Source organism: Giraffa tippelskirchi, chromosome 3 (genome assembly GCF_054371585.1).
Source record: "Giraffa tippelskirchi isolate mGirTip1 chromosome 3, T2T-mGirTip1v1.2.pri, whole genome shotgun sequence".
NCBI classification, from domain to species: domain Eukaryota; kingdom Metazoa; phylum Chordata; class Mammalia; order Artiodactyla; family Giraffidae; genus Giraffa; species Giraffa tippelskirchi.
The window spans coordinates 19,672,276-19,695,241 of record NC_137277.1 but is presented as its reverse complement, the minus strand read 5'-3'; the positions used below and the strand labels follow the sequence as shown (position 1 = coordinate 19,695,241).

Here is a 22,966-nt window from a genome sequence, read left to right as displayed (position 1 = left end):
TGCCTCTTCTGTCCTGGACCCAAGCTCAGGTCAGTTTACCAAGACCCGCTCTTGTTCCTTGACCTTGAGAGCCAGGTGCTCTGCCAGCAGTAGTCTGCACAGAAGGTACAGACCTTTCTGGGAAAAAAAAAGAAAATGTCTCTATCACTCGTTCCCAAATAACCCTAATTGCCCTCCGTCAAGGGCTCTTTAGTCATAGCTTGGATCCAATTCAGGAAAGGAATGGGCGACATAGACGCTTTCTGCATGAGTGTTTCATTAGGGTATGTTGAGCTGCCTGTTTCCCAGCAGGGCCTTGAAGTTTATTTAAGTTCTTATGAGGGGAAAGACCTGGCATTCTAGCATAGCTTGGCCGACTCTCTGGTTTCCACTGAAGACTAAAGGGTGGAGTGCAGCTATAGGACATTTAGGCTGTCTCCTGCTCTGTGTCTGGCTTTCATCTGATGTCTTTTGTCTTTCGTACTAAAATCTGATCCAGCAACTAAACGTGCACACATAATTATGAAGGCGACCCTCACCTGGGTGTGAGCCGCAACATCTGTGTCTTCAGCAATTTATGAGTACTTGAGTCATAAAAACTTCTGAGCCCAGAGGGAGCCCCGTCTCACTATTTCTATGCTGTAAAAGTGGATTCTAGGGCCTTCTCTGATGGTCCAGTGGTTAAGACTTTGCCTTCTAATGCAGGGGGTGCAGGTTGGGTTCGATCCCTGGTCAGGGAGCTAATTCCATGGGCCTCATGGCCAAAAAAAAACAAAACATAAAACAGAAACAATATTGTAACAAATTTAATAAGACTTTAAAAATGGTCCACATGAAAAAAAAAAGTGGATTCTGACAATGTTCCAGAATATACAATCTATGTGTATGTATGGGTACCTAAAACTCTACTACATTTTATGCTAATTAATACCTATTATTCTCTTGGTCCTCTTTTAATGTTACTCGAATAAATGTTTCAACTCACTCTGCTTGATTTTCTGGTGAACCTCACAAAAGATAACCCATCCCTTCCCTTGAATACAAACTGTTCCTCTCCCTTGGGTGTTGGATTAGGGCCCCTCTGACAGGCATGAATGACATCACTGGTTCTAAAACTGCTGCTTTATTTTCCCTTCCTTCATACAACTAGTTAGTGTTTTCATGTAACTTGCTCAAATGTTGATGCACTTTCCTAATTGAGTTCTTTCTGAGGACATAGTGTTTATATCCCCACTTGCAGGTCAAGAAATTGAAGGTTAAAGAGAGCCTCAGCAGGGAAACCAGACACCTTGGGTTTTGCCAGAGACCATCCTGGTTTGTGGGGGCTTCCCAGGTGGCGCTAGTGGTAAAGAACCTACCTGCCAATGCAGGAGACGCCAGAGATGCGGGTTTGATCCCTGAGTTGGGAAGATCCCCTGGAGTAGGAAATGGCAACCACTCCCATATTCATGCCTGCAGAATCCCATGGACAGAGGAGACTGGCAGGTTACGGTTCATAGGGTTGCAAATAACTTAGTGACTTAGCATGCAGGCACGCATCCTGGTTGGTGACTGTGGCTCTGGAGAGATGTGTAGGGCAACACTTTCACTCTTAGAAATACACAATTTTGGGGACTTCCCTGGTGGTCCAGTGGCTAAGGCTCTGTGGTACCAATGAAGGGGGCCCAGGTTCAACCCCTGGTCAGGGAACTGGATCCCACGTGTGGCAACTAAGGGTTCGAATGCCGAAACTAAAAGATGCCCCATGACGCAACTAAGGCCCAGCACAATCAAATAAATTTTTAAAAATTACTTAAAAAAAACAGTACCTGTTTTTTTTTTTTAATGCTATGGATAGTAAATGATATGGTCTAGTCTACATGATCAGAACTCACCTGAGTGGTGGCAAGCAGGGGTAGCCCCCAGTCCACTGCTCTTTTTAGTATGCCCCGAGGAAATAGAAATATAAAGGGATAGAGGGAGATGACACACAAGAAAATGAACTCACTTGGGAATTCCCTGTGGACCAATGGTTAGGACTCTGCACTTCCATTGCAGGAGCCCTGGGTTCGATCCCTGGTCAGCGAACTAGGATCTCAACAAGCCACGAAGCCAACCAAAACAAGACAAAATGATTCCACTTGGGTCTCTGCTCAAGGGAATCCTGACTGAGTCCTTCTAAAAGTAAGGAGCCTTCTGTGAAGCAAATACTACTCCCCCATCTCTCATTAAAGATTCCATTTTGTACTGCATAAATTTTACACTATGTTTTTTTTTAAAAAGCATGACACTTATTTAGCTGAGAAAAGCAAGATGCAGAGGGGTTTACAATGTGTTTCAAAAGAGGGAAGATTTATATCCATCTATAAAAAAAAACTAACAGATAATAGATAAGAAATTAGTGGTTATCCCTGCTGCTGCTGCTAAGTCGCTTCAGTCGTGTCCGACTCTGTGCGACCCCATAAACGGCAGCCCACCAGGCTCTCCTGTCCCTGGGATTCTCCTGACAAGAACACTGGAGTGGGTTGCCATTTCCTTCTCCAATGCATGAAAGTGAAAAATGAAAGTGAAGTCACTCAGTCGTGTTCGACTCCTAGCGACCCCATGGACTGCAGCCCACCAGGCTCCTCTGTCCATGGGGTTTTCCAGGCAAGAGTACTGGAGAGGGGTGCCATTGCCTTCTCTGAGTGGTTATCTCTAGCAGGGAAAATTGGGCAGGGGCAGGGTTGGAGAAAGACTTTTTCAAAATACATTTTGAGGGCTTTCCTCATGATCAAGTGGTTAAGACTCCACACTTCCCATGCAGGTACATGGGTTCAATCCCTGGTCAGGGAACTAAGACCCCACATGATACACAGTGAGGCCAAAAAAAATTTTTTTAATGCCTTTCATGCCCCTCAGCAGCCTACTGATGCAACATCAATGCCCAAATTTTGCCTCAGAAACTCAAACTCCTCTTCCTTCTGGCCACCTCCCTGAAGCCTACCTCTCCCACTCCTCTGCCTCCTGGCTCCAGCTGAAGTCTCAGGCTCTAGACTCCCGTCCCTGAGAAGTAGGCTGCCTTGTGGCTTTCAGTCTTACTAGACAAACTGTTTTAACTTCTTTCATTTGGGGAGAAAACTAATTGGATACCGTCATTCTCTACTTAGGGGTTCTTAAAACATGGAAAAATGTTATTCCCCACCAGAGCTGAATCTACCCTGAACTTTCTAGAAGTGTATCACACACACATGTAAGCACAGAACCTCATCAGGAGACTCAGGATTGAACCATAAGTTTGATTTGAAGGACCAGCACAGACACCATAACTTGAGTGCCCTGTGATGGAAAAACACGGGGGGTTGGGGGAGGGATTTGTTTATGCTTTGAAATGGAATGGCACATCAAAAAGTTTCTTGGACTTCCCTAGCAGTCCAGTGGATAAAACTCTTGTGCTTCCAAGGCAGGAATCACAGGTTTGTCCCTGGTTAGGAAACTAAGCTCGGTGGTAAAGAATCCACCTGCAATGCAAGAGCCGCAGGAGATGCAAGTTCGATTCCTGGATTAGGAAGATCCCCTGGAGGAAGTATTCTTGCCTGAAGAATTCCCATGGACAGAGGAACCCGGCAGGCTACAGTCCATAGGGTCCCAAAGAGTCAGACAGGACTGAAGCGACTTAGCATGCACATTCAATTAATAGTTTCCAAATGGTGCCCTGTGGCTCCATAGGAACCCCTCAGGGACCTCCTGGGTGCCTTCAAAACTCCACGCCTCCACTTCCTTTTCCAACCAGATCAACACAGCTTTCGTCCATTTCTGAACTGGGCTTCTATATGCAAGGCTCATGAAGAAAAGCTTCCTTTATTTAAACCAAAGACAAAAGTCTAGAAGCCACTGCCCTAGGTAACCACTCAGTTCCTTCCAGCCCAATTCGATGAAGCCATGCTCCCTGCCTCCATCTCTCTAGCAAAACAGTAGCAGAATTTCTTCATGTGGGAATTTCACCTGAATAAACTCCTGGTGTGAACAAGATGGACATCTAATCTGAAGCTATTTGCTGATAGCTGCTGGGCTCAAGGGAAGATCCCCTGGAGGAGGGCATGGAAATCCACTCCAGTATTCTTGCCTAGAGAATCCCAAGGACAGAGGAGCCTGGCGGGCTACAATCCACGGGTGGCAGAGTTGGAAACGACTGAAGCAACTTAGCATGCACACACACACGCTGGGTTCAGAGGAACCTTCCCTTGGGCTCAGTCATACCTCTAATATAACTAGGAAAGCACATGAGGTGCCTGCGCCCAAATCCATCCACAGCAGCCCCACCCAGGGATGCGGCTCACCTTGGGGTGGCAGAAGGCAAACTGCTCCTACTGTTACAATCAATTCTCGATTTGCAGGTAAAGAACAGAACATTAGGTGATCAAAAATGACCTGTTGCTAGATCTCTGGGAATCCATAAAGTGCTTTTAAAAAATTTTTCGGCTATGCTGGATCTTCTTTGCTACACTCAGCCTTTCCCTAGTCACAGTAAGTGGGCTTCTCATTGTATTGGCTTCTTATATTGCAGAGCATGGGGTATAGGGTACATGATTCAGAAGTTGTGCTCATGGGCTTAGTTGCCCCTCAGCATGTAGAATCTTTCCAAACCAGGGATCAAACCCATGTGCCCTGCATTGGCAGGCTGATTCTTAACCAGTGGACCACCAGGGAAGTCCCACAAAGTGCTTTCTTGAGTACTTAACTGCCATGCTACCAGTGAGGAAAGTGAAGGTTGAAAAGGCAAGGTAACTTTCCTAAGTGAGTAAATGACAGAATCAGATTTTTAGTTGTATTCTTAAATTGTGAAATAACCCCATGGAATAAAACATAAAGGCAGGCCACAATGCAAAATTATTAAGCGAAGTGAAGTAAGTCATTCAGTCAAGTCTGACTCTGTGACTGTATAGTCCATGGAATTCTCCAGGCCAGGCCAGAATACTAGAGTGTGTAGCCTTTCCCCTCTCCAGGGGATCTTCCCAACCCAGGGACTGAACCCAGGTCTCTCGCATTGCAGGCGGATTCTTTACCAGCTGAGCCACCATTAATAAGCAAAAGCCTATGTAAATGCCACCCAAGTCAAAAAACAGAATATTGCCAGCATTCAAGAAACCACTCTCCCACCCTCACCTTCGGTCTCTGCTCTGTCCTGCTTCACTCCCTCCCCAGAGGTAAATGCTGTCCTGACTTTAAACCATTTTCTTGCTTTTCTTTATAGTTTAACCACCTGTAGGTGCACAAAGCCAGGATTTCTACTCAGGTCTGTGAAAATCCAAAGTCTATGCTCTTAACATCAAGATAGCGCTTCAATAATGATCCTTAAAGTCTTAGAGCTTTAAAGTCTTATTTGTCTCATATTAATAATGACCCCAGCTTTCTCTGGGTTAGTTTTGCCTGGTATCTCTATCCTTTTCCTGCCTCAGTAGCAGACTTAGAACATCTTTCTACAGATATTTTTGTGGACTCTTAACCTATTTACAGTCATTGATAGTTTTTAACTCTGAAACACAAGACTAGGAAAAAAGTAAGAGAAAACAAGGAGACGTGAGTCTATGTCCTAAGCCAAGCCTCCAGCCTGACTCATATCTCCTTGGGCAGCTGCATTTCTTTACAAGGAAAGACTGCAGGTGGATTTAGATAAATTCGTACAGTTCATCAACATAATGCTCACGGGTAGGGTATGCCTAACAGGAGCCGAATAAGAAAGCTGTTTAAGACTCACAGACTTAACAGACTTGTGGTTGCTACGGGAATAGAGGGAGGCAGAGGACTGGGAAGTTGGGATTAGCAGATGCAAACTATTATATAGAGAATGGATAAAGAGCAAGGTCCTACTGTGTAGCACAGAGAACTATATTCACTATCCTGTGACAAACCATAATGGAAAAGACTATGAAAAAGAATGTGTAGTTTGTATAACTGAATCACTCTGCTATATAGCAGAAATTAACACAACACTGAAAATCAACTATACTTGAATAAAATCTAAAAAATAAAAAAAAGAAAGCTGTTTATTCACAAAGATACTGACTGCATAAGCACATTGGAATATACTGCATAAATTCGTCACTTGTCATATAAATATACATGGTACCACAATCATTTCAAGTCAAACTGTTTTATTGTCCAAGAGACTCCTTCTGTGGTCTCAGCAGGGCCCTCACTCCTCGGCACTCTGCGTGCTGACGTAGTCCTGGAGAAGCGCCTGCACCTCCGCCCGCCGGCCCATCTTCGTGGCCTTGCCCTGAAAGCGGCCTTTCTTCCCAGCTCCCTTGCCTTCCAGCACCTCAGCCACCCTGGGGAGCAGAGAGACAGTCAGGGGCGTCTCTGAGGGAAAAGTCAAGGGAAAAACAAGGGCAGCCCTGAAGCTTTCCTCGTGGGCTGAGGGGGAGGGAGAGAAAAAGTAGAAGGCTTCTAGAAATAGTTGTACATGGGCACAAAGATACACGTAACATGTTGATATTAAGAGTGAATAACTAGAAACAACACAAGTGCCTACAAATGGGCTAAACTATGGCAACCTCCAGGGAGCAGGACAAGCATAATTAGGGTAAAGAGCTGTAGACACAAAGGCTTGTGGGAACAGCAGTGAGTGAAGCAACTGGGGCTGAGTGAGAAGGGTGGGCCCGCGGCACTGGCTGAGCCTCTGGTGTCTGAAGAGGTGGCCGGCGCTTACTTCCTCACAGATGCTACCCTGCAGGAATGTGGACACAGAAATGCCAGAACATGCCTTTTCCCACCCCCCACCATTTTTGAAAAAAGCTAGAACTCTATACATTTTTAAGTAAAAATCCCATAATTTTAAAAGGTAGCAGCTAATTTTGAAAATTTAAAATAGTACCCAGGCCAAACGAGTCTACAGGCCTCATCTGGCTATCTGTCAGGAACTTCTGCTCTAAGTACTTCTGTTTTCCTTTAATGTTTTACAATGAACATGTATTTATCAGAGCCAATCAAGGACTTCAAAAACCCTAAATGCCACAAAGAATATGACATACTCCCCCTCCATAGCTAATTTAAAATGAGAAAATACAAAAAATAAGGGTAGAAGTCCAACACAATTCTAATTTTTCTATAATAACTACATCAATGCCTTTTTTGATTCAGTGTCAAAATCCTAATTCTCCCCCGTTTGTCTGTGCCTCTATTTTGTGGATGCCTTAAGCACTTGCTTCATCTTCCTAGTAAGAATCCAAAACCTATATTCACGCATCATTTACAAATCTCAATTTCTAAAAGAAAAACCACAAAGCACATTAGATTTGGAGACAAAAAGTCCTGGGCTTGAGTCTCAGTTTCGTCACTTTAACTGGGAGATCTTAGAGGACATGCTGTCCCTCATACGGAAAAGTGGGAATGATGGTGGTGATCATTATTTTTGCTCAGCCAACCTCACACGGCTGTGATGTGATCAATGTAAGATGCTGATGCAGTGACCCTTTGCATTCACCAAGGGCTGTGTTGGCAGGTTAGGCCTACAGGCTCTCCCACCCGCACATAGCTGTCCACAGAAAATTACCTGGGCCCCAGGGTCTCCACGGCCTCAGCTGGTCCTGCCAGTAAGAAGAGTCCAGCACCTTTCTCATCGCCCACAGTTAAGAAGAGGAGGGTCTCCTAGGACGGAAGACAAGAAGATGAACCCTGATACTTAAAGACATGCAGTCAATCCCCTCTAAACTGCACTCTCTTCAGCCTCAAGAACACATTTTTATCATACTGCAATATATATCAACACACTGTACATCTTAGACAATGTGAGATATCGACTGTACTTTAAAGAAAAACAGCTTTCCCCCCTCTAAACCACAAGTGATGTTCCTGATGAATGATAAGACAGCCCCTCCACTGTGGGGCCCATAAGGGACAAGAAACTTTGAGAGTGGGTTTAGGAACTTCGGTTGAACATTAAGTAGGGGGCAGAAGGCTGCTGACCATGATCAAGGATAAAATGCCTTTCATGATCTGACTCCTGCCAACCTCTGGAGCCTGGCCACCCTACTGCCCTCCTGCACTGTGCCCGCCACTGCCTAAACCTGTGTTTCCCTCAGCCTGGCCGCCCTGGCTCCTGTGTCTGCCGACTCCTAAGCAGTCTTCTAGGCCCCTCCCTGAAGCCTCCTCAGCCTGACAGAGAATGCACTCCTCTCACTCTAGCGTCAACCACCCTAAATTACAAAGGTCAGCATACATAGCTACCTTCCCAAATAAAACTGAGTTCCTTGAGAATCTGTACTCTCTACACAGAATTATGAAGAGAGATGTACACACTGCTTGGCCCAGAGTGAATATTTCAAAGAGTATTTTTGGAGTAAAGGCAAAAGAGAGACCTGGAAACCACTAAACTCTGGACAGTCAGGACCAGGAGGAACGCCTAAAGCCAGAAGCAAAGGAAAACAGAAGGGACGGCCTTCTAACGACCAAGCCAACCCCTGTATTTCTGAAATCAGGCCCTTGGCACACATAAATATGGGTGGTATGGAGGAATTCCAGTTCTGATAAAAGGAGCTCCAAAGCTGGTAAATGTCACAGTCCCAGAAAGGTCAATACCACTGACCACGTCTGATACCTAAAACAGACTCTAGCGCATGGCTAGTGTTGAGAAAATGGCATTGAATGAATTTCTGTTTCCTACTCTTCACATGTTCATGAGGAAGACCCCTTGCAAGGTCTCCAACTAGGGCGGACAGAGAACCTCACGCTCCTCTTACCTCTGACCCAATCTCATTGGCGATGATATTCATGAACTCAGAATCGCCGTCCTTCCTAAAACAAAGGGCACAGACGTGAGACCCAGGCTGCAAAAGCGGCTAGGAAACTGCAGGAAGCCCAGCTCCTCCTACTGGCCTCCCCGCTGTCTTTCCTGCAAAGTGCCAAAGAAACAGGGCAAACGGAGGGCCAGCCCGATGTCCTTCTCGGCCTGAGCGCATTACAATAAGCTTTGCTTTATGTTGTTTTCTGTTTCCCTTAAACAAGATTCTCCTGGCTAAGTGGAGAATTGTTAGATGGTGAAGGATCTGAGGCAAGGTGCTAATGAAAGTTACAGTGAAGATGTTTATATCAAACCCAGGAAACCTGGAAGGTAACACATTTCTTAGGGTCTTCTCAGTCTCGAGAACACAACGGGGGTGACCTGCCTCCCACTCTTGCACTGTGTGCAGGGAAGAGGCTGAGCCCGAGGCCCAGCACCCCAGGCCTGTCTCACCTGTGTAACGTGATCACACCTCCCCAGTCCGGGCTGTTCCTAAGGCTGTGGGCAATGTGCACAGCCAGGTCTCTGAGCAGATTCAAGTTGTTCTGAAATGGATGCTGTCACTCAGTTATCTGGCAGGGAAAGGGTAACCACAGGGAGCACTGTCTCCTCCCCCTGCCCCTCACGGCTGACACACTGCACATCCGGTCAGGTGAGGGGCTGAATCTGGGAGCCTGTTCAGGCAGAGCCCACGCCCTTTCCACCCTCCCTGGATAAATCACCTTCTGCAGGAGCTTGCCGGAGTTCTGCAGCTTCTTCACTGCTTCCACGTGGTCCTCTGGTCCACACCTGCAAGAGAAAGGTTCATGGAGGCCTGCCCAGTTTCCCAACTGCTTCTGGTGTTGGGCATAAATCAATGCCCCTCTTGATGGTGTGTCTCCCCCCAGATGGGACCTGGGGACATTTTGAGGGGGCCTCAGGAGATTGTGGGGAGAGGATATAAAGGAAGAAACCATTCTGTGTGCCTCTGGCTAACTACCCAAAGCGCTGCAGCATTTACGACTGCATTTCACCTCCCGGAGCTAAGCTAAGAGTATTCTGTCTCCCGTACGAGTGGGCAGGCTACTCTCTGGCTGCCCAGGAGCTGAAAGTCAAGCCCGGGAAGGGAGCGTCCGTACTTCAGCAGAGCTGTGAGCGCCTTCTCAGTGCCGTGACTCCTCTCCATCCACTTCAGCACCCGGTTCCCAGCCAGGAAGATCAGGTTGGTTTTGTTCTTTTTCCCCTTCTCAGTGCCCAGAATTTTAATGACCTACACGAGGCAAGAACGTAACATACACACATATACATGGATAAGCCACAGCAGGTGCCAGATCCGAGGGTAAGAGAGACCAAGACCTCCCCAAATAGCTCAGGAGCAATAATGGAGTGACTTCGCTCAGGACCCCTCGGGTGTCCCCTCCATCACTCCCAGCCCTGCTGTGATCCCCCACCCCTGACTCCCTCTCTCCCATCCATTCACGAGCCCTCTCTCACCTACCTGAAGGTCACTGAGATTGCTCACGTGGGTCCCGCAACACATGTTGGAATCGACACTCTTGATGGTAACAACTCGAATAGGCCCAGCATGATCATCCGGCAAACCCCGGCCCCTCACCTGGAACGCGAGGAAAGGAGAAGGGCTGTCTGAATTTTGATGAGGACCCCTCAGGTGGGCACTCTCCAGAAGCCACCGCACTGGCTCTCCCCTCACCTGCTCCACCTCTGGATCATCCAGGCTCAGTTCTCGCACGTTCACTGGCAGCCGATCTCGGATTTTTTCATTGACATTCTGCTCGATGGCAGCTACCTGCTCTGCAGTCACAGAGGGGCTGTCCAGCTCAATGACACTCCGGAGTCGCCCCAACTCCCTGCCAGAAGTAGAGTGGTCACAGGATGCTGATGGGGACGATGAACAGTATAAGGAAATTTATCATTTACAGAGCATGTTCATATAAATGCTGTTATTGAATCCTCACAAAAATGTTGCAAGGCGGGGACTATCACTTCCATTTTACAGGTAGGGGGTTAATATTAAGGAACATGATCAAGGTCATGCAGCTGGGATTCACCCTCTAGGTCAATGGGCTCCAAATTCTATGTTCACTCCTAAGCAAAGGTAGATGTTTCTCAGGGGGAAACACAAAGTCATCCGTCACCCCATCTTCAGGGGAACCAGGTGAGCACAGCAGATTTTTATCTTCCTGTCCTTAACCCATGAGGAGCTGGCAGTCTGGGACCCATGCCGGACAGTCTCCTGCTCACCATGATGTTGTCTTCAGCCCAAAAAGATCATCAGCAACTGCAGTGATGAGATGCTGCCCTGAACAGAGAGATGAGATGAAGAGTAAGGAGCCCACACAGTCACACAATCCCCGTGTCAATGTCATCCCAGAAATTCTGCTGAAGACCTGCCAGACATTGGGTAATACTCTCAAGAGATACTTTATTGAAAATCCTCAGGAGAATTCTGCAAGAAGCTTTATAATGCCGTTTCATGAATGAGGAAATCAAGGCCTAGAGAGATCAAATAAATGACTTGCCAAGGCAATGTAGCTCATCAGAGGCAGGATTTGAACTCAAGTTCTCATTGAGCCACATCCATTCATTTGACAAAAAAAAAAAAAATTTAGGCATTTTTTTTGTTTTGTTTTGAATTTTTGTTTTTTCCTGGCCTCACCGCACAACTTACAAGGTCTCTCAGTTCCCCAACCAGGAACTGAACCTGGGTCACAGCCGTAAACCTGGGATCCTCACCAGTAGGCCACCAGGGAACTCCCCATTTGACAGAAATTTATCAAGTGCCTACACATACAAGGCACAGGGCTTGGTACTAGAGATATGGTGCTATCCCTGATAGATGACAGTGAGGAGGAAGAAAAAAAGCAAGAGAAAGAGAAAGCCCAACTGTGAAAGCAAAGGGAACAAGACAGCCAAAGGCCTTGAAGGAGGAAACAAGCAGGGTGTATTCAAGGAATCAAGAGAAGGCCAGGATGTGGAGAGCAGGAGGCAGGGGCACTGGCTGAGGCTGAAGCAGCAGAGAAGTACCGGCCCAGGCAGGTCTTACAGCCCATGACAAGACGGTCGGCTTCAGCATGAGCTACAGGCAGCCTCTGAACAGTTTGAAAGCTAGGAGTGGCTTGATCGGATTTTCAGTTTTAGATTATTCTGGCTGTTTTGTGGAGAATGGGCTGCAAAGTAGCAAGACTGAATGTGGGGAGACTAGCCAAGAGGCTATTACAGAGGGCTGGGGAGAGATGGCGAGAGGCGGGACAAGGACAACGGCGTTGACAGTGGAAGCGGGCAGAGAAGTATTGAGAAAATAAACCGACAGGACGCAGACGACTGGCTATCCCTAAAGATGGGTCTGAACAGACTACCAGGATTCAAGCAACCAGGTGGATGCTGATGCCATGTACTGAACATAGAGAAGGCAAACGGAAAACCAGATCTGGGGGAGGGGGTGGCTTTTTAATTCCATTCTGGACATTTTGAGTTTAAGAAGGCTATGAGACATATCCAGATGAAAATATCACATGGGAGTAATACTTAAATCTAGCAGTTATTCTAATACTTTTAACTGCTCATTTTAGAGGGTTTTTTTGGCTGTGCTGGGTCTTCATCGCTCTGCGTGGACTTTCTCTAGTTATGATGAGCAGGGTCTACTTTCCAGTTGTGGTGCCCAGGCTCATTCACTGCGACAGCTTCTCCTGTTGCAAAGCACAGGATCTAACGTATGTGAGCTTCAACAGTTGTGGCACATGGGCTCAGTAGCTGTGGTACATGTGGAATCTTCCTGGATCAGGGATTGAACCTATTTCCCCTACACTGGTGGGCAGACTCAACCACTGGACCACCAGGGACCACCACTCATTTTGCTTTTATAACATTTATCACATCCTGCCAGAATCCCGATTCTGAATATGTCTGTCTCTTCCAAAAGGTTAATTCCTGAAGAACCCAAACCACATCTTAATCATCCTGACATTCCCAAACAGCAACTGCTCCTCCTAGAGGTGTCCCATCCCACCCATCTACCTGAATGCTGCTGCATGTGGTCAAACCTCCGTTCCCAGTCCACTCGGACTTGAACCTCAGTCCCAGGGGTCAGGGGCGTCTGGGTGAAATGATCAGCCTGGGTGCCCCGGCGAGTCACTCTCAGCACAGAGATGTCATTGATTGTACCACGGTCATCAGGCTGAGGAAAGAAGTAAAGATAATCAGTGGTGGTGGGCAGGGCTCACCTAATTCCTGGAATCAAAGACTCTCCAGGGCAAGTATGTGAGAAACACACCCAGAATTTGAGATTCCCTAAGGGAGAAAGGCAATGCCAAGTGAGGTGGTCCATTTTGTTCCAGGAGGGGACTGTCTCTGTCCTCTTCATTCTGAACACCTGTATATTTTGGTCTTCAGAACAGAATAACAGAATTAAACGTTGTAACTACAGCAAGGAAACTTTTAGTAAAACCCAAAGAAACTTAATCCTCACTCTCATTCCTTGGTTTAGATTATTCTCTTTTACTAGTTTCTAAAATGATCCAAATTTTTCTCCCTCGTTACACTCTATCTTCTGCACTGCTACTCGGATTAAACTATAAAAATATGAAGTATTACAAAATATCGACTGCTTACAAAACACTGTGCCTGCCCAAGAATCCAATGGAAATAAGACATGGTCCCTCATGCAAATGAAGAGTCTGGAAAAGATACAGAATGCCAACGGGCAATTGCAAAATGACCTACAGCTTGCTATAGTTCAAAAAAGTACATTGTTCTAGAGAAGCTCAAAGGAAAGGGATCTAACAATCTTGGGGAATCAGGGAAGACTTCCTCGAAGAGGTGGTATATAAAATGAGACCTACTATGGATACCAGACATCAGAGGTTTTCCTTCAGCAGATCAGAAAACTTCTACGCTGGGCAGTTTACTGAGTATGTTCTCTCACATAATTTCTTTGCCTACGTACTTCCATGGCTCACCACAGCTTCCTGAATGAAGTCCACACACCTTAACACATCCTTCAAGGCCCTCTGAAATGGCCCCCACTTAGCTTTCCAAAGCCATCTCCAGCCTGTCATCAACACGCACCATAAGCTCCAACTATATGGGACTATTTGCAGTTAATCAGACTTTTCAGGTTCTTTCAGGCTTCTCTGCCTTCAACTGTGCTACTCTCTCTGCTGGGAAAGCCTCTCCCACAATGCCCACCTTTGAGGTGAGTATCCTCCTTTCTCAGGTTCTCACTGGATCTTGTCCTTACCCCATCACAGTACTGATAAGTCTGCCCTCTGTTGTGCTCCTTCAGAGGAAACTTTTTCCTCTGTGCTAAAGGCTAATGGAATTCCGACCTCATGTCCTTTGCACTTATTCTCCCTCCCTGGAAATACTTCCTCTCCCTCACCAGCACCACCAGATGACAAGAATGGCTTACCCCCCACCTCCCTTAGCTCTTGACTAAAATAACTTGTCCCTTACCTAGGAGATCATCCCATCACTCTCTTTCCCTCAAACTAACTTTCTTCATAGAACTTATCCGAGCTGGTATACTATGTATCTAGCCACCGTTTGGTCTGTTTCCTCCAACAAATACACTATGTAGGCAAAGACACTTTCTCGTTCAATCTTTATCCTCAGAGCCTGGAACAGTACCAAAGTGGATGTGTTAGGGCTGGATAAGTATCTGCTGAGTGAACAAATGAGCTGAACTGAGCTAATTTCCAACTGTATTCATTACAGCTGAGACTGAGAAACAAGAGACACTTCTCACTCACCACCGGGTGAGAAAGGAATTGAGGGCTTCCTGGGAAGGGAGAGGAGGGGAGGGAGAGAGATAGGCCTGGTACCTGTCCCCCGCCCTCGGGGAAAAGCAGCGTGTCTTCCAGGACCACTTGGAAACCGCTCAGCACTTCCTTCTTGCCGTTGCTTCCTTCGGTGTGCAGCTCCGCGGGACGGCAGGAGACCACGGTGGTGGTGAACTGGGTGAAGAGAGATGCGAGAGTAAGCCCCGACTCCAGCCGTCAGCGCACCGGGACTGAATCCAGCTCGGCGCCCACTCCACGCGGCGCCCCCTCGCCCCGCACCGCCGCACCCGCTAGGAGCAGCAGGTTTCCCGCCCTGCTGGCCGCACCTCTCTGGCGTAGCTGTCCCGCTGACACCGAAACGCCATCGCTGTTGTCTCCCAGGATGCGGGGCTGCGCGCTCACTGGAACGCCCGGGGGAGGACGGCGAGCAAAGCGGGACAATCTTCATCCCGGGCGCGTCTCTGCGCAGGCGCAGCAGGGCAAAGAACGGGATGCGGTTTGGTCAAATTTATTCAAAACGCGACGGGCGGGCGCTCGAGACTGTTTAGCGACTGTTTGTGAAAAGGACCAGAAAAAGGACAAAACTGCGGCCTAAACTTGTCGAACCACTTCGTTTGGCCCCTTTGGACAGCAGGGAGGGACATAATTCGGCCCCGCGGAAGCCCGGGTGGATAGAAACGTGGATGGTACTGGTTTGAATACACAGCAGCGCCGCCCAATGGAATTATAATGCAAGCCACATATATTCATAATATTTTTATTTAAATGACAAATCTAAATTTTTTCATCATGTAATGAGTATTTTAAAATAAGAGCTTCTCCCCCATCCCGTACAAAATTTTCGAAACCTGATGTGTATTTTATACTTATAGCACTTCTCAGTTGGGGCTATCAACATTTCAAGTACTCAGTAACCATGTGTGACCATTGCTACCCGATTGGACAATGCAGATAGACATTAAAACAAGTTAAACTGCAATCAGTGTCTTAAAACGTTAAACGAATTAAAAGTTAAGATTAACTTTCTTTCTGCCGTTTTGCTGCTAAGTGCTCACTCGTGTCGGACTCTAGGACCCCATGGATTGCAGCCCACCAGGCTCCTCTGTCCATGGCATTTTTCCAGGCAAGAATACTGGAGTGGATTGCCATTTCTTCCTCCAGGTTCTGTTCTTTTAAATTAAATAATAAAAAGCTTGAAGTCTCCAGATGCTTCAGAATTTAGGATTTTCCTGATTTTAGGCAGTAATGCAGACCATACCTATATGTTACCTAATGTGTTCCATTTAGAACTCTGGAGCAACCCCGTGTGATCAAATGCATGAATATTTATGCTGAGAAATAAATGCACTAAACTGAATAAACGAAGACTGTAAATAGCCTAACATCATTTTAGGTCATGTTTTGATGCCAAATGAGTTTTGGTGTTAATTTTTTTAAACTCATATTTTAGAACTTTTCGGTATTCAGAATTGTAGGCGAAGAGATATGTGCTACACAAGTTCAGGTCCCAGCTTTGCTACTTACTGTGACCTGTTTGAGCACTATTAAAAAAAGACTTAATTATTTTATAAGGGTCATATGAAGTTCAAATAAGATATAAAGTTTACTGAGATAATATATAAATACTTGTGTGTGTGCTTAGTCAATCAGTCGTGTCTGACTCTTGCGACCCCATAGACTATGGGTTGCTAGGCTCCTCTGTCCATGGGATTTCCCAGGCAAGAATACTGGAGTGGGTTGCCATCTCCTTCTCCAGCAGATATTCCCAACCCAGGAATTGAAGCCGGGTCTCCTGGATTGCAGGCAAATTCTTTACTGCCTGAGCAACAAGGGAGGTTCTAAAAAGAAACATTAGTCACTAATGAACAATAAGCGATCTCATAATTCAAAGCAAATGAAACCAGGGAATTCCCTGGTGGTCTAGTGGTTAGGATTGTGCACTTTCACTGCTGAAGGCCTGGGTTCAATCCCTGGTCTGGGTACTAAGATCCTGCAAGCCTTGCAGGGCAGCTGGAAAGAAAATAAATAAATAAAGCAAATCAAGCCAAGTATAATTTTATCTTGGCAAATATCCAAAAGGGTTTGGAGAATAGAGCACTCTTGGTGGTGGAAGTGAAAATCGATATTTCATCTAAGAACAACTTAGCAACAGCTTTCAAAATGTTTACATGTATCTGCTCTTTGACCTAGCAATTTCACTTCTAGAATTTACACTATATGAACTCCTTGGCAGTCCAGTGGTTAGGACTTGGTGGTTCCACTGCCAGGGTCCAGGTTCAATCCCTGGTGGGAGAACCAGGATCTCACCTGGTTCTGGCAGGGGGTAGAAGTTGGGGGTGTGTGTGTGTGGATTTACCCTACAAATGTTCTTGCCAAATATGTAAAGATGTACTTTTTAAACTGTTCCTTGCACCCTCGTTTGAAAATTGAAAAAGCCCAAATTGATAAGGAATCAGTTAAACTATGGAAAATATGTTCGACTGAATAACATGGAGCCATAAAGAAGAGTCAGATCTATGTATACTGACTTGAAAAGAACTCCAATATATATTAAGTGAAAAAAACCAGGGTGCAAGATGTATATAATAGTGTGATTCCCACTGTACACCCACACACTGCATTTGCCCATGCATGTGTTAAATTTTAATATATATTGTACTGTATATACACAATACAGGATACTGTATATGTTTATGTTCCAGATATGTTGTATATTGTTTTTATATAATTATATAAATTATAGGTATTATATAATGTATAATAGATAGCCATATCAAGTGCCTAAGAAAAAAAATGAAACATGAAGGAGGGACTTCTCTGGCAGTCCAGTGGTTAAGACTCTGCACTTCCAATGCAGGGGGTGCAGGTTCCATTTCTGGTCTGGGAACTAGGACCCTACATGCTGCATAGCACGGCCAATAATAATAATAAATAAAATGAAAGCAATGGAAGAAATAAAAAAAAACATGAAGACCCTTAATAAAAAAGCTTCTAGGAAAGTTCAGAGATCTCAGAGGACACTGGTGCACCATAAAGGAGCTGACAAAGACGCAGGCCCTGGCTTGTTAGAGTGACTAGAAGATAGCCACAGCCTCCTCTTCAGCTCTGCTGTCACAGAAAGTTAATTACTTGTTGCATCGGCACTGTCAGAATCATCCTAGAGAAAAAAAGAGAAACACCTGTAGAGTCTGCAGTGGATATTTGTGTTCACAAAAGCTGCTCACTCCCTCTCTAACTCCCTCCAAAGTTTTCTTTGGTGATTTTCTGAATCACGCAACTTCTTGGGAGCCTAACACAGAAGGATTTAAATTTTGGATGATAAAATAAGCCACTGGTACTCAATAAACAGCACTGTGCCATGAATCATTTAATGTGAGAATTTCAACAAATGCTATATTGGTCCTTACAGCTGTAAAGATAGTCAACAGGGCTAGGCCTGCTCTAAAATGGAGAAGCAGAAGGGAAGAGATGGAAAGGAGGAAGGTCTTACTGGGGTTTTCTAAAGCATTAAAAAAGGACATTTGACCTCCTGTGTCAAATTCAGATTTGGCTAACGTGCACTGAGAATCATGATATGCTAGAGACTGGACCTTTCTAGAACCCTTATTTTTAAGGACAGAAAGGAAAGTGAAGGGTTAAGGAACAGGCTTTACTTACATCCAGATCATCCATTGCAGGGGGTGGTCCCTTGGTGCTGACTTTCTTCAAAAGCTGGTGGGAAGAGAAGAGGAGTCACAAAAGAAGGAAGAGCAAACTGCCTATCAATGAACCACCGGAAAATGGTCCCAGGCAAACAGCTGCCCCAGTTTTAAAGCACCTAACATATCACTGGAATAACTGGAGAAAAGTACATTGATCCCCTTTTTAAAAGGAAATTTAAACACACACACACACACACACATCCTAACAAATCTGGGTTAGTGTCTATTAGTGTTTTTGCAACTTGAATAAATAGTAGCTGAAATTCTGAAACCAAATATCTTATGCAAGGTGCAATTTATTGGGAAACAGTGATTTATTTTGTGATGTGAATTTTTATACTGCATAGTTTGAGTTTCCCCTGAAGCTGTCTGGGTCACGAAAAACACACACACATATGTAAAGAAAACACAAGAGAACAAGAACTACAGAAAAGTAGGAAAAGGTTTTGCCAAACTTCTTCAGAATACAGGCTCTACTCTAAAACAGTGAATGAACCTGTTTACAGTTTCACAAATAGAATATTCATTTCTTGTGCCCCTACTAAAAAATGCACAAAACACATAAAGACTACCACACTAATGAGCAGCCTGCTGGGGAGCTCACATAGTTCTGTCTGGCCTGATGACCCTGGAGGAGGGCATGGCAACCCACTCCAGTATTCTTGGGAAATCCCCATGGAGAGAGGAGCCTGGCGGGTTACAGTCTACGGGATCGCAGAGTCAGCCACGACTGAGTGACTAAGCAGAGCACAGCACAGTTGATGACAATCCTTGAATGTGTGCAGAGGGCCACCCAAAATGACTGAGATGGGCAGGAAACGGCATTACCTCTGCATAATGCTCCACCTGAGCCAGCTCCACTTCTTCATCCCCTTCCCAGTCTCTCCAGTTATCAAAGTCCACAGACAACCACACTGGCTACAGGAGAAAAGCACAGAGAGTCCCAGGTCAGGAAGGCAGCAGCAGAGGTGCATAGATGAGTGTGGACATGTGTGTGGGAGCATATTTGAGGGAAAGAGAGTCATTGGGGGTATCATCTTTCCCCTTTGACTAATCCCCCCTCTGGGCTGCCATGTCAGCAGCAGCAGCAGCAAAGATCGACCAAGAACTTACTAAGTGCCCAGCACAATGCCAGGCATTATAGGTATGGAAAAGCATAAACTCTGCCCTCCAGGAGCAGACTGACTAGAGAGATAACACATCTAGAAAGATAACTATATCATAAGGCATCCTAGGAGTCAACAAAGCTGCATTCCCTGGAATCAGAGACAACTCTTGGAGGCCGATATTCTAAATTCCCATGCTTAGACAGGGAAAGAAGTTGTTCACTCATTCATTGAACAGGTGTTTACTGAACACATACTATGTGATCCTGAGGTTGGCACTAGGATTATTAAAACATTTAATACTGAGTCCCAGCCATCAAGAAGCAAGTAGGGGAACTTCCCTGGTGATCCAGTGGTTAAGAATCCACCTTGCAATGCAAGGGATGCAGATTTGATCTCTGATTGAGGAACTAAGATCCCACATGCCACGGAGCAACTAAGCCCACCAGCTGCAACTACTGAAGCCTGCATGCTCTGGAGCCCACACGCCTCAACTAAAGAGTCCAGGTACCACAACGAAAGATCCTGCATGATGCAACAATGAAGATCCCATATGCTACAACTAGATCCAACACAGCCAAATAAATAATAAAAATAAATTTTAAAAAAGAAGTAGGGAAGGGAAGTGTAAATAAATTATAATACAGTGTGGAAAGTGAGACAGTGGCTTAGGTAGGGGGTAGTATGGGAAACCAGGCTTCTTGGGGTTTCAAGGCCCTGCCTTGAAGGATGATCAGGGGTTAGGTGGGCAAAGGTAGTGATGATGGAGAGTTTCCAGGAAGAAGGCACAGTTAGAGCAAAGGTATGGAGGTAAACAATAGCTTGGTGTGTGAAAAAGAGCTGCAAGCAGTTTTCTGTGGCTGAAATGTGAAGTCCGAGGCAGAGAGTAAAGTGGTGCGAGGCTGCAGAAGGCAGGAATAGCCAAATCACGAGCTTCTATACCACACTGCGCTGTGCTGCTGAGACTTCAACCCAAACGGCAGAAGCTACACCTTCAAATGCCTAAGGGTGTCAGAGAGACAATGAAAAGGAGTGAAGTGAAGTGGGGCACATGCCCCATTTAAAGTTCAAACTCTAGGCGTTTGAGAATTTAGACCAATGTGGTCAGTCTTCAGTTTCCAAGAGAAGTTGAGAATCTAGATTTTTAGGTGAAATCTCTCTTTTTTTTTAATCTCTACTTAAAAAAAAAAAATCCAGGTCTTTTATTTTCTTTACACCTATCTTGCCATGATGGGTTGCAACAGTTCAGGCTCCTTTCCATTGATTCTCATGAAGTGTCCTTCTCTGGGCAGGGCAGGCAGGTGCTTCAGCTGAACTCAAGGACGTTTCTCTTTGGCTTCCTTTCTTTTTCTGGCTTCTTTCCATATTTCTTCACACATTTCAGGAAGCTACCTCAGCTCTTAGAATGCTTAATATGCCTTTGGCAAGAATCCTGCCCTTAACTTGTTTGTTTACAAAGATGCCAACAGCATGCTGGGTAACACTGTAGACTCTTCCAGTGTTGCTATATTCCAATTATAACATTTGTGGGGCATTCATTTTTGAACAGTGCCCCTTCCCTTGAGATCTACAACATCACTTTTCTTGTAGATTTGTATGTATGTGGCCAAAGGAACAACTCCATGTTTTCTAAAAAGCCTAGAGAACATATAGTGGGTGCCCCTCCTCTTTCCCCATTGGTCTTTTTGGTGAATTACTGGAAGATGGTGGTTCTGGCCAAGAGGTGAAATCGCCACATTTTCAAATGTAAATAACCCTTCAAAATAATTTTCAACACTGAGAAGACTGCTAAAACAAATCTGAGAGCCAGATCCAGCCAGCAGGCAGCCAATTTTCATCTTTTAGGGGAAAAGAAGCCACTGGAGTGTTTTAAGAGGAAGAGTGACAGGGTCAAATGTGTGTTTTGGACAGACCATGTTGGGAGTAATGCAGAAGGGCTGAAAATATGCAACAAACCTCACCCAGTAATGGATAGGGCCTGAATTAGGAAGACATGAAATCATGGATTCAAGACTATTCAGGAGAGGACTTCCCTGGGGATCTAGTGGTTAAGAATCTGACTTGCAATGCAGGGGACCTGGGTTCCATCCTTGGTTGTGGAACTAAGATCTCACGTGCTGCAGAGCAACTAAGCCCTTGCACAACTAGAGTTCATGCACCCCAGTGAAAGATCCTACCTGCAGCAAGTAAGACCTGATGCAGACAAATAATTTTTTTTTAATGTATTATTTAGGAGGTCAAATAGGCAGGACCTGGTGTGTAACAGAATGTCTGTGGGAAAGGAGTCAAGGCTGATTCCCAGACCTAACTTGGGTACCTGGAGCCTAACTTGGGTACAGACAAAGCACATAGGAGAAAAAGCAGCCACTTTCCACACACCCACCTTGATATCCTCCTTGGTGAGTCTGGGCCAGGCCACCTTCTCCTTCCATTTCCTCACAAAGCAAGTAATGGAGCGGCCAGAGCGCTTATCCCGGGAGTCCTGCCAGATAAAGAGCCTCACTTTTAGAGTCTGAGGTTTAGAATGAATCTCCAATTTCCCAAACAGCTTTCCCATCCAGTCCTTACTGTTCTACCCCACCCTTACCTTGCAGTTCACCTTGGCATAGAACTCAATCTCATTGTAAAACTCCACTCCATCAGGATTCTTGCAGCTGAGGAGACAATACAGCTAAAGAGATGAGGAAGGCTGAGAGTAGAGGGCAGCAGAGAAAGGAAAGATTCCCAGGAAGTGGGAGGTGGGCGGGGTTACCTGAACACAATGCGGTGGTCTTCGATGAGCACGTGGACATCCGTGCTGTCCTCAACACAAAACTCCATGAACACATACTTGGGCCTGTCGTACCACAGGGTCCGGGCGTGCTGCCTGAAGAGGAGTTGAGGTGGGGCTTCATAGCCGTGTGAGAGGTAAGACTGGGGGCATTTGGGAAAGGTGGGGGGAAAACACAGTGCCGTTTTATGCTACAGCACTGTAAAAAAGGGGCCAAATAAGACTGAAGGGAGTGGAAGGGAGGCTGACAGGATGGGGGTGTGGTGAGGGGGAACCTGAGAAGAACCGGAAAAGTGAGGGAGTCGAGAGATAAGGGAGACATGGAGATTATTCAGGTCACATTTCTCTTCTCCACCCCAAGGGTACAGACGCGGAGTCCAGGGTTCCCTTAGGACCTCACAGAACCTGGAGCGCCCAGAAAACATAGAGAAGCGACTCTCTAGTGAAAGAGGCGGCCAGAAGCACTTACCGTGCCATGGCTGCTCCCGCTGCCCTGTGGCGTTTGGAGTCCGAGGCAGGGGCTGCTATCTTTAGATCCTGGGGACGCCCCCAGCAGCTGCCTCTCCTTTTATGGTCGGGGAAAGGTTTAGAGGAACGGGAAAGGAGGCCTAAGCCAAGGGATTCGCATTCTAAAGGGTCTCTGGGAGAGCACAGTCCCTGCAGCCCTTCACATCTCGGGGTCTCCAGAAATATACACGTTAGGAACAGACGACCCGCCAGCCGGAACCACAGGAAGGGCTAGAGGTCGATACCCACGGAAGGACTTGTCCTGGCTTCATTCACCTGTTCCTCCAATGCTCAGTATACTCAGTGCCCGACACAAATCAGGCACTCAATTAAAAAAAAACCATTGGCCAGAATTATACACCGGATGACGTCTCAACTCGGTGACG

General features: G+C 45.9%; 2 protein-coding genes across 5 annotated transcripts; both read right to left on the bottom strand.

Annotated features, from left to right (window-relative positions):
• Positions 1–6,075: 6,075 nt before the first annotated feature.
• AARSD1 (alanyl-tRNA synthetase domain containing 1) lies at positions 6,076–14,875 on the bottom strand. Its single transcript, XM_081577442.1, has 12 exons — positions 14,823–14,875; positions 14,539–14,670; positions 12,734–12,893; positions 10,961–11,018; positions 10,410–10,566; positions 10,197–10,313; positions 9,838–9,968; positions 9,442–9,508; positions 9,173–9,264; positions 8,679–8,733; positions 7,493–7,587; positions 6,076–6,269 (listed from the first exon to the last, which is right to left on the bottom strand). The coding sequence occupies exons 1-12, from the start codon at positions 14,859–14,861 to the stop codon at positions 6,134–6,136; spliced, it is 1,239 nt and encodes a 412-aa protein (XP_081433568.1). The 5' UTR covers positions 14,862–14,875; the 3' UTR covers positions 6,076–6,133.
• A 362-nt stretch (positions 14,876–15,237) lies between these two features.
• Positions 15,238–22,929, bottom strand: PTGES3L (prostaglandin E synthase 3 like). 4 transcript variants are annotated; one of them, XM_081577443.1, is made up of 8 exons: positions 22,543–22,894; positions 22,056–22,169; positions 21,891–21,957; positions 21,687–21,785; positions 19,026–19,115; positions 18,154–18,207; positions 17,626–17,653; positions 15,238–16,506 (listed from the first exon to the last, which is right to left on the bottom strand). In XM_081577443.1, the coding sequence occupies exons 1-8, from the start codon at positions 22,548–22,550 to the stop codon at positions 16,460–16,462; spliced, it is 507 nt and encodes a 168-aa protein (XP_081433569.1). In that variant the 5' UTR covers positions 22,551–22,894; the 3' UTR covers positions 15,238–16,459. The 4 variants fall into 4 exon arrangements, with proteins under 4 accessions (XP_081433569.1, XP_081433571.1, XP_081433570.1 ...); XM_081577445.1 differs by lacking the exon at positions 19,026–19,115 and having other exon boundaries at positions 22,543–22,883; XM_081577444.1 differs by lacking the exon at positions 15,238–16,506 and having other exon boundaries at positions 17,448–17,653; positions 22,543–22,929.
• Between the last annotated feature and the right edge of the window lie 37 nt (positions 22,930–22,966).

Excerpts from the sequence above, each read along its gene's own strand:
- PTGES3L (XM_081577443.1), bottom strand. Across the intron at positions 21,958-22,055 it reads GACCACCGCATTGTGTTCAG|CTGCAAGAATCCTGATGGAG; the intron begins GTAACCCCGCCC and ends TTGTCTCCTCAG. Across the intron at positions 16,507-17,625 it reads TGACAGTGCCGATGCAACAA|CTGCCCTGCAAGGCTTGCAG; the intron begins GTAATTAACTTT and ends TTTTCTTTCCAG.
- AARSD1 (XM_081577442.1), bottom strand. The coding sequence starts at position 14,861 with ATGGCGTTTCGGTGTCAGCGGGACAGCTACGCCAGAGAG. Across the intron at positions 10,567-10,960 it reads GGGCTGAAGACAACATCATG|GGAGTTGGGGCGACTCCGGA; the intron begins GTGAGCAGGAGA and ends TACTTCTGGCAG. Across the intron at positions 8,734-9,172 it reads GGTGTGATCACGTTACACAG|GAAGGACGGCGATTCTGAGT; the intron begins GTGAGACAGGCC and ends CCTTTGTTTTAG.